Raw genomic sequence first — 11068 nt, 5'->3', positions numbered from 1 at the left:
GACCAGACTGTAAGGTGACCCCCATGAGCCCCCACCACCTGGTATTCCTGCCCTTGAGTCATCCCCACCCCCGGAATGTGAGCAGGACCTGGGACTTCCTGCTAACCAATAGAATAAGGCAAAAGTGAGGGGATGTATGTGATGATATGCTTTTGCAATTACATTATATAAGATTTAATGTCCATCTAGCTAGGAGACTTTCTCTCCCTTGTTGGCTTTGAGGAGGTAAGCAGCTATGTTGCAGAGGCCCATGGGGTAAGGAACTGAGGGTGGCCCCCAGGTGATAGCCAGCAAGAAACTGAGGCCCTCAGTCTGACATTCATTCACGAGGAAGTGAATGCTGCCAACAAGCATGTGAGTTTGGAAGCAGATCCTTCCCCAGTCGAGCCTCAGGTGACACCAGGGCCCCAGCTCACACTTTGATTGCAGCTTGTGAGACTCTGAAGCAGAAGCCTCAGCTAAGCTGTGCCCTGACTCCCGGCCCACAGAAACTGTGCAATAACAAATGCGCTGTTTGAAACCACTAAGTTTGCAGTAATATCACACAGTGATTGATAACATGCCCCTTGTGTTTGGGGGTCCCTAAAACCACTCTTGGGTTCAGTGATTCAGTCACCAGAAGGACTCAGAACTCAACAAAGCTGTTGTATTTATGGTTACAGTTTATTACAGTGAAAGGATACAGAGTAATATCAACAATAGAAAAAGGCACATGGGGCAGGGGCCAGGATGCACCAGTTATCCTCTCCCAGTGGAGTCATGGGAACAATGCTTAGTTCTCCCTGCAACGATGTGTGACCACTCACATGGTGCCAGCGAGGGCAGCTCACCCAAGCCTTGGTGCCCAGGGCTTTTACTGGGAGTCCAGCATGTAGGCAGGCTCACTGCCCACAGGGCTGACCTTAGTCTCCAGCCCCTCTAGAGGTCAAGCTGATACCGTGTGGCCCAAGGCCGCCTAGTAAACAAAGACCTTATCGGGCAGGATATTCCAAGGGCTTCAAAGTTATCTCCCAGGAGCCAGTCATGGGCCTGTCTTTTCTTTGGAATGTGCAGAGTTTGAACATCCCAAGTCTGCTGAGTTAACCCTTTATTAACTTCCGAAGTGGGATTCTTAAGTCAAGTCTCTGCTTGAAGGCAAAGAGACCAGGGAAACACCGTGTTTTAACATTCAAGGAACCTTTTATACCTTTACTTGCCTTATAGTCAGAGAGTTTCCGGGATGTAAGCCATACAGCCAGAAGGCAGGGTGCAGAGGAGAGGAGGCAGAGATCGAGCACTCATACAGAAGTTGCTCCTGAGTAGCCACTGAATAAAAGGCAAGCTTCCCCTCCTCAAGGTCCAGCCAGATGCCCACCACCTTAGGTCTGTCTGAGCCGAGGACAGTTTCCTTGACCATGTGCCACACAGAGAGCTGGCTAGTCCCCTTCCACTCGACACACCAGGAGTCCTTGGTCCTTCCCAGGATGTGGTCACGGCTCATGCCCCAGGAAGCCACCCCAACTGCCCAGTGGCTGCACTGCTGAGTGTCCACTTCCCAGTACTGATGCCCAGAAGAGAAGGCTTGGGAACATAAAACTTGGCAGGTCGCAAACCTCTCATGACTCCAGGGATAGGACTGTGAGTCATGAGATACAGTCACCGTCCGGCAATCCTGGGACACCCCCAGGCTACAGGAGAGGCTCCTGAGGTCAAAGGTTGGACTGATGGCCCCTGGGGAGAAAAGAAGAACATGACCCTCCAGCTCTGATGGTCCATGTTAAAAGGTCCTCAGAGAGCAGAAAGCACCTTTGTATTTTTGGGTGTGATAAAGTTTTACTGGTACTGCCAATGAGATTGGTACATCAACTTGCAGTTTTCTGTACCTGTTCCTGATCTTCTATTAACAATATCCCTTTCCCACCTTAATTTCTATTTACTCATTAGCCCTCTTTCAGGAAGCCCTCTCTGCATCCCACCCAGCAAAAAGTCACCTCTTCCTTTTCTCAACACCCCTAGTGCTTGACCTGTTCTCTAATGATACTCACCATCTTCTACATGTAGTACAGTGATTTATGACCACGGTTGTTTATATCACTCCAGTTATCCATAGGCTTCTGTTTGAGGACCATGTCTTATTCATTTTGTGTATTTCATATGTTTCCTATTAAGTGAGTAAATACTTGCTAACACTCATAGCATTACTACTCTAGGCACACACTGACACACACTCATTCATTTAACCCTCATGACAGTCCCACGAAGGAAGAAGTACTATTGTTATCTCCAACTGACAGATGAGGGAACTGAGGCTCTAAGAGGTTACATGACTTGTCCAAGACCACACAGCTAGTGAGTAGAGGAGCTCGGAGTCAGACCCAAGCAGGCTGGCTCCAGGATGCATGCTCTCAAGGACTACTCCAGACTGAGACAATGATAGTATCTAAATGGGCTGGGGAACAGGCAGTTGGCTGTGCGTGGAGGCCCCAGCACAGATGCCCCAACATTGCTTGGACTCTGAGTGCTCTGGGTCTGGCTGAGCCTGGAATTTGGGAGTCTTCAATCCCCTTTGGTTTTGTCATCAGCTCCCCATGTGGAAGGACCTCGTCTGGGGGTAGTGAGCTAAGGAGTAGGCCTGGCGGCAGGGAGAAGAACACAGGATGCTCTCGGAGCTCCTCCCTGCAGCAGGCCAAACCCAAGTTTTAAGCAGACCACGTACTTACACTGAGCAAACCTGGAGGCCCTCTTGGGCGTAGGGCGGCTCTGGTCAGGCAGTGGGCATGAAGAGGAAGATGGAGCTTCCAGGACTTCCACTAAGGAACCAGAAAAATTGGGAGGAGGAGAGAGTCCCATCAAAAAAAGGCAAATAGCAGGTATCCAAACATCATGATCAGAGCTCCCGACTTGTCTTCCTCATAGCAGCACATTTTTTAGCGTCAGGACTTGACCAGACAGTCCACCCAGCTCAGGTCAGTCCAGACTCATGTTCTCACTGAGGACTTTTCTACTGTCCCCTCACTAAGCTCTAAGCTCCTTGCTGGCAGAGACCTTGTTCATCTCCATGTTCTAAGGCTCTAGTCCAGTGCCAGGTACACAGGAAGTGTTTGATGCACATTTATTGAACAAATTAACTAATACAGTTCTAATTGGTTTCCTCCTCAGGTAGCTAACACAGATGAGTGGTAAGTTAGCAACATCGGTCTAGGTACTGGAGTTACAGGCCTTAGAAAATAAGTTTCCTTCTATTAAGGGCCTGTGATACATCACTCCTCCAGTCACGTCCGAAAATGTATCCAGCCCCAAAACACCTCAGCCCACTCCTTCCATATTTACAACACCACAGTGGTAACGCAGCTGGGCTCTGGGGTCCTGTCTCCCAAAACAAAGCCGCGAAACACTTTGTCATTTTCCCCCAACTTCCATATTTAATCTCCTCCACCAAATAAAATCAACTCACCCCGTGTTTGTGAGTCAAGGGCCTCTTTCCACGTGAAGTTTTCTCGTAATTTTCCCAGGATTTCTTCTAGGTCATGCAGAATGTCGCTCACTTTTCTCTCAGGTGTGTTGGAAGTTACCACCTTTGGAGAAGCCAAGGAAAGGTCCATCCCACCAGAAAAAGCCTATTGACAAATCATAAAAAAATAAACAAACAAAAGTCTCCTAAGGAGTGTATTAGATAGTATGTTCCAGTTCTGCCGTCTATCTGTAGTTTTCTACTTACCTCCTGACAAGTTTTTAAAAACATAATAAGGCCCTCAAAATATAGGCCTTGAAAACAATCTACAATAATACATGGGACAGCAAAAATATTAAAGAGTGGTTATTTCTGGCTGATGGGATTATGAGTGATGTTCATTTGTTTTTTTTAGTGCTATGTATTTTCTAGTATTTTGTACAATAAATATGGATTTCTAGATAATACCAAAAAAACGTTTAAAATTTTTAGGCCCATCTTATAGGGGCTTTATAAAATAAATAATACAGATAGTCACTGAGATAAGCCGCAGAGGCCAGAATTATCTTCCCTGAACTGCTATCATTATATCACGTCTCTTCTCAAGAGCCAGCGTAAACATGTTGCCTGCATCTGAGGCCTCCAACACATGCTCCCTGATTTTCTTTAACCTCAGGCCCTATTATTCCCCAACACAACCTCTCCTCTGCTCACCACATTCCCACCTTCAGCACCTGACTTTCCTTCCCTACTTTGCACAGTCCATTCCCCATTCTTTTCACCAATCCTAATGGTAGTAGGCACCACTTATTGAGTACTTTCTACTGCTCACCTCTACTTTGCATGCCAAGCTCCCGAAGTAGCTTTATTGTCCCCATTTTACAAAAGAGGTGAAAGTTCAGGGAGGTTAACTCAATTGCCATAGTTAATTTTATCATCCTACATTTTCACATCGCTCAAGCACTTTTTTATGTAAGATCTCTTCTAATCCCACATCAAACCAGTGAGGCAGCAGGCCACATAACAGGATTCCTATTTTACAGATAGAAACCTGAGACTCAGAAAGATGAAAGGACCCGCCCAAGGTCATAATACTAGTGAGTCGCAACAGCAGTACTGAAAGTCAGACTCTCAGACTTTCCATCCCAACTCATTGCATCCCTGAGGATGCACTTATTCACTCATTCAGTGGGTACTTCTTGGGCATTTACTACGTGTCAAGCACTGTGCTAGGCCTGGGGATCAAGGGTAAACAAAAGAACAAAAGCCATCAAGGTCTCTAGCCTCATGAAGCTTAGAGTCCAGTGTAAGAGCAGAGGGAGGAAAGACATTAATAAATTATGGCATCATTATCAAGTTGCAACTGTGACAACAGCTACAAATGCAAGGTACATGAAATCACAAGAGCCTCTAAAGGGGGATTTGACTTGTTCAAGGAAATCAGTGAAGATTTCCCCGAGGAAGTGATGCTCTAGCTGGGGTATGAAGGATGAGCAGGCGTTACCTAGGTGACAGGGGGAAGGAGGAACATCCCATGGAGTGCACCCTGTGATGGGAAGAAGCATGACCCCCTGAGGGGTGGAGGGGGCCAGTGTGGCTGGAGCTTGAAGAGCCAGGGGGAGCTGGGTGAAGTGAGCCAGGGGAGGCAGACAGGGATGGGATCCTACGGGGCCCTGTGGGTTCTGTGAGGATTTGGGTCTTAATCCTACCCACACAGACATCCTTGGACTGTTTTCAGCAGAGGAGTTATGTGATCAGATTTGCATTTGGGAGCATCACTTGGATGACCACGAGGAAAGCAGACTAGAGGGAACAGAGTAGAGCAATTAGGAGGCTATTGTGGCAATCCCGGCAAGAAATGATCACAGACTTGGATTAGAGAAGTCTCAAAGGAGCTCAAAAATATTAAATTGATTCAAGAGGTGTTTAAGCTGGTGAGAGGAGAGATACATGATTCCCAGCTTTCTGGCTTGTGCACTTGGAAGGGTAATAGGGCTAGTCACTGCAATGGAGAACCCCAGAGGAGGAAGTGTTTAGGACATTTTAAGTGTGATGTGCCTTTGAGACACCACGAAGAAAAGATGAGAAGGAAGACACTGGACTAGAGCTCAGAGAAGGGTCCAGGCTGGAGCTAAGTTTGTGCAGAAAAGTGGGAATTAAAGCCATGGGTTTTGGGAAGACCACGTAGCGGAGAAGAGAAAGAGACCTACAACTCAGCTGTGAGGAATTCCAGCATTTCATTGCTGAGGAGTGAGCCTGAAAACAGACTGAGAAGGAGCAGCCAGAGAGAAACAGGGGAAGCTTGGAAGATTCCTGTCCCAGAAGTTACGGGAAAAGAAAGCTTCAAGAATGAAGGTTTGGTCAGCTGTGTCAAAAGCTGCTGAAAGGCCAAGGAAGATGAGGACTAGAATGTCTGCAGGATTTGCACAGAGGTCATTGGTGACCTTAGAGCTGGTTAGGTGGAGTGATAAGGAAGGAATCTAGCCCACTTGAAGTTCCCTACGTCACTTCAAGCATTCCAAACTTCCAATCATCCACGTTTGGTAGTAAAGAGGATGGTAAAAGGTTAAGAACTACTGCATCCTTCAATTGCAAACATATTCCTGTTGCTCCAATTGGAAGCTGTCCCTAGCCTGGCCCCCAACACATCCTTTCCTCTCCCAGCTGAGCCTACCGTGCCCAGGCTGCTCAGTTCATTGTCTCGTCCAGACTCTGGGAGGTGTCTCTGACTCTGAAGGTTCTTGACAATGTCTATAAGCTGTTCCACCAGATCTACCAGCTCCGGACCAACTTCTGTGATGCTCTTCTTTGCTGCCGCCTTTAAAAGAGCAAAGCAGAACAAAAGGCTGGACCCAGGAACAAGGTTTAAACGGAGGGAGCCATAAACACTGGATAAAGGAATCAGACAAGGAAATGACAAAAATGTCCAGAGCACGAGGAGATAGACTCCCCAGACCTTTTGCACACCCATTTCCCCCTACCGATCGTCCAGTGGCCATAACAGGGAACCAGAATTCATCCATAGGAAGGGGGGTGAGGTGGGAGTGAAGCGTTAAGGGAATCCTAGGGGTCATTTTGAACAGGGGAAGTCAGAGAGGAAACAGGGTGAGAGCCTGGAGACTTGGCGTGGTAGGTGGTGGATGATAAGGTGAGGGGTGCAGTAGAAGGCATTTGGCTCAGGTTTAAGCTCCACTCGCACCTCTGATTCATCCTGTGTCCTCACCACTCCTTTCAAAAATGAAAGCGACCATCGCCCCTTCTCCTCTTCAACAGTGACAAGAATCAAACTGTTCACTGCAAAAGGATCTTGGAGACTTTAAAATGACATATAGATGTAAGCTCTTTTTGTACATCCTTCCCATTTAAAGAACTATTTAGATGACAGCACTAAACAATTCCACTTCAAGAGCTTAATCTGCTCAACTGCCTGGTTGGGAGTGGGAGCAGGTTTTGCAGCCAACATATTCTAGCAATTACCTCAAGACCTGGTGACACTCCTCAGAGGCAGGCTGGGCCCAGGCCTCAAATGGAGAACACTGCACTACCCCCAAAAGGGGTCCTATGTGGAGCCACAGAAATACAAGATGTTCTTTATCCGAGTCTAAATAAACCAGAGTTTGTATAACTTTGTATTGACATTTTTCATTTTTTAAATTATGCTGGAACTTCAAAAACTGGAATGGACCCAGGACCTTCTACATCTTTAATAAGCCCTGATGTCCCTCAAAATAGCATGTGTTTTGGAAGCCATAATCAGGCTATTGTAGAGAGCGAGGTGGCTGACTACCAGTAACACTGTTTGCTCTTAAATGTCCAGGCTCCACTCCTGAATTTTCAGGCAGCTGGAACTCTGGAATGGAGCCCTTACCCAAGTACCCGAGCAAATGAAAAACTGTTAAAAATAAGCGCATTGCTTTTTCTACCCATAAAACAAATGCACACTTATTGTGGTGAATTTAAAAAATGCAGAGGGGCTGGCCCCATGGCCGAGTGGTTAAGTTCGCGCGCTCCGCTGCAGGTGGCCCAGTGTTTCGTTGGTTCGAATCCTGGGCACGGACATGGCACTGCTCATCAAACCACGCTGAGGCAGCGTCCCACATGCCACAACTAGAAGGATCCACAATGAAGAATATACAACTGTGTACCGGGGGGCTTTGGGGAGAAAAAGGAAAAAATAAAATCTTTAAAAAAAAAATGCAGAGAATGAGACAGAAGAAATGTCTTCAATCATCCACTATCCTACTATCCAAAGACAATCATCTTAATTTGAAAGCCTTTCAAAAGTATATTCAGTCACTACAGTATAAACTATGTTAACAACGAGTTTTGAGGACCTGAGACATAATGCTGTATTTATAATCAAAAAGAAGAGAACAGCTTTATCCATAATTACAAAGAAATAGAAGCAATCAATACGTCCATCAAAAGGTGAATGGGTAAACTGTGGTACATCTGCAATGGAATATTACTCAGCAATAAAAAAGAAATGAGCTATCAAGCCAAAAACCTTAATTTTGTTTACTGAAAGAAGCCAGTCTGAAAATGCTAGATACTGTATGGTTCCAACTATATGACATTGTAGAAAAGGCAAAACTATAGAGATATTAGAAAGATGAGGGGGGGCTGGCCCAGAGGTGCAGCGGTTAAGTGCGCACGTCCTGCTTCTCGGTGGTCCACAGTTCACCCGTTCAGATCCCGGGTGTGGACATGGCACTGCTTGGCAAAAGCCATGCTGTGGTAGGCGTCCCACATATAAAGTAGAGGAAGATGGGCCTGGATGTTAGCTCAGGGCTAGTCTTCCTCAGCAAAAAGAGGAGGATTGGCAGCAGTTAGCTCAGGGCTAACCTTCCTCAAAAAAAAAAAAAAAGAAAAGAAAAAAAGATGAGTGGTTACCAGGGGTTGGAGGGGTATAAATAGGTGGAGCACAGGGGATTTTCAGGGCAGTGTAACTGTAGGATAGTGTAACTGTAGATACATGACCTCATGCATCTGTCAAAACCCATAGAACCATACAACACAAAGAGTGGACCCCAATGTAAACTATGGATTTCAGTTAGTAATCATGTATCAATATTGGTTAATCAACTATAACAAATGTACCACACTAATGCAAGATGTTAACAACAGGGGAAACTGTGAGGGGTATCTGGGGCCTTTCTGTACTATCTGCTCAATTTTCTCTAAACCTAGAACTACTCTAAAATATAAAGTCTATTAACTAACTGGAAAGAAGAAGAAGAAGACATAACCTGGCTATACAACACGACCTCGACTCTGTTTAAAAAGACTGCAGGGAACAGCAGAAGGGTGCAGCGGGCAGCTCCAATCCTCCCCCCACCCCCAACCCCCAACCATCACAAAACAAGCAGAGACTGACAGGACCAACTTCGTCAGAACTCCGGAAAACACTGAGTGAAAAAACAGCAACTTGGCCTAGGAAAGCTTTGTGGTGTTTTTACTTGCCCTTGCCCCACTCCCTCCCTGCCTCAGTAAGGTCTTGAAGATTCCCAGTGTGCGACCGGTTCCGGTTCCAGAAGGAGCAGAGCATCTTATTCACATTTGTTGTGTATGCCTGTTCTAACCCGGCTGGGCTGCCTGAAGGAATGACACAGGGTCCTCATCTTTTTCCACCTAGCTCGAAGCTCGGGCCAGAAAGGTGGTGGACATGCTGGGAAGTGCTGCAAGTGAATTAAACTTGCCTACCTCCAGGGCAAAAGATTGTGGTGGAAGCCAAGGCTGGGGACAATTGGAACCCTCCCACTTTGTTGATGGGAATATAAAATAGTGTAGCTGCCATGGAATACAGTTTGGCAGTTCCTCAATAAATTAAATAAAGAATTACCATATGACCCAGCAAGTCCACTCCTAGGTATTTACAAAATAACAGAAAATAGGGACTCAGATACTTACCAATGTTCACCGCAACATTACCAAAAGGTGGAAACAATCCAAACGTCCATTAATGTAAGCATTAAAAAGAAAAATGTGGTACATACATACGAGGGAATACTATTTAGCCACAAAAATGAACGACGTTCGGATACATGCTACAACATGAATGAACCCTGCCAACATGGCAAGTGAAAGCAGCCAGACATAAAAGGACAAACATTGCATGATTCCACTTATATGAAATATCTAGGCAAATTCATAGAGACAGAAAATCGATTAGAGGTTACCAGGGACAGGAGGGAAGAGAAATGAAAAGCTATTGCTTAATGGGTACAGTTTCTGTTTGTGGTGACGCAAAAGTTTTGGAAATAGTGGTGATGGGAGCACAACACTGTAATTATAACTAATGCTACTGAATTGTACACCTAAAATGGTTAAAATAGCGAATTTTGTCATATATTTTACCATAATAAAAAAATTTTCATAGAGACAGACTTCGGAAAGACTGGAAGGACGTGGAAATAAGCCAAGGTGTACAGCAGCGAGGTTGAAAGGATTTCAGCAGATGTGGATTTTTTTTTTCTGCTTCTTCATCCTTTTCTGAACTTTCCAAACAGCGGGTTCTACTTTGAGACGGAAAGAAGTCCTGGAAGAGTGGAAAGGACAGGGAAGGGAGGAAGGGCCCCGGGGGGATGGGGCGCAGGGCAGCGGCGGGTCCGGCGTCCCTACCGGCGGCGGCGCGGCGCGGCGCGGGGGCCCGGGCGCGGGGCGGGGGGCTGGGCTCGGGGTGCGGCCCGGGCCGGCCTCCAGCTCGCGCGCGGCCTCCCGGTACTTGTCGGCCAGGTCCTGCAGCAGCGTGTTCTTCCGCAGCTGCGGCTGCTGCGCGGCGCTCTCGCGGCAGGTGGGGCAGGACCAGTGGCGCCTCTCGCGCCCCTCGCCCAGCGCGCGCGTCAGGCAGTGGCGGCAGAAGCTGTGGCCGCAGGGCAGCGTGACGGGCCAGGTGAGCAGCTCGTGACAGATGACGCAGCCCAGGTCGTCCTCGGCCAGCCACACGGGGATGGCCGTGCCGGTGTCCCGAGCCGCCATGGTGAGCAGCCCGCCCCCCACCGGCTCTGGGGCGCGGAAGTCAGGGCCACGCCAGGAACCGCCCGCCCGCCAGGGCTACGTCTCCTCCGGCTCCTCCCTCGCTCTTCCTCTCCCCTCCTCCTTAGCTGCCTCTTCCTCTCCCTGCGTGGGTCCACCGTTTTCCTTTCTCCAGTCTTGCTGAAAGCCAATTGAGAGCATCCACCGCCCAGCCCGCGGCGCCCTGGGGACCGAGCTGACCCTCAGTCTGTCTCCTGCGCTGGGAAGTCACCTCGCCCCAAGCGCTAGGAACCCGCTGACGTCCCAAAGATGCTTTAGCTTAATGCCCCTCCCTCCCCTATTAAAATGCAACCCCGACAAATCTCGGGAGAAAAAAACAGAGAGGATTTCGATTCAAGAACTCTTGTGAGAATGCGCCCCCTAGGGATCATCCAGCCCCTCCAACAAGAAGTAAGGGGTTAAGAACTATCCGGTGCACGTAGCTGGAAGCGCTTCAAAGATACCGACGTTGGAGCTCCACTCCCAGAGATTCTGACTTCATTGTCTGGGGTGGAGCCCGGCAGGCGTGTTTTTAAAAACTTCCCCCCAGATGATTCTAACGCGCAGCCAAAGTCGAGTGACCCCTAGACGTTTAAAAGCGGTTTTACAATGCAGAGTTGTGCG

General features: G+C 47.7%; 1 protein-coding gene across 1 annotated transcript; it reads right to left on the bottom strand.

Moving 5' to 3' along the window:
* Positions 1 to 625: 625 nt before the first annotated feature.
* On the bottom strand, positions 626 to 10697 carry RNF135 (ring finger protein 135). Its single transcript, XM_044745443.2, has 5 exons — positions 10052 to 10697; positions 6105 to 6248; positions 3434 to 3596; positions 2700 to 2789; positions 626 to 1710 (listed from the first exon to the last, which is right to left on the bottom strand). The coding sequence occupies exons 1-5, from the start codon at positions 10406 to 10408 to the stop codon at positions 1181 to 1183; spliced, it is 1284 nt and encodes a 427-aa protein (XP_044601378.1). The 5' UTR covers positions 10409 to 10697; the 3' UTR covers positions 626 to 1180.
* Between the last annotated feature and the right edge of the window lie 371 nt (positions 10698 to 11068).

The sequence above is a fragment of the Equus asinus genome, chromosome 13, assembly GCF_041296235.1.
Source record: "Equus asinus isolate D_3611 breed Donkey chromosome 13, EquAss-T2T_v2, whole genome shotgun sequence".
NCBI classification, from domain to species: Eukaryota; Metazoa; Chordata; class Mammalia; order Perissodactyla; family Equidae; genus Equus; species Equus asinus.
Note: the sequence above shows the minus strand (reverse complement) of the source record. Positions and strands in the feature narration are given on the sequence as shown.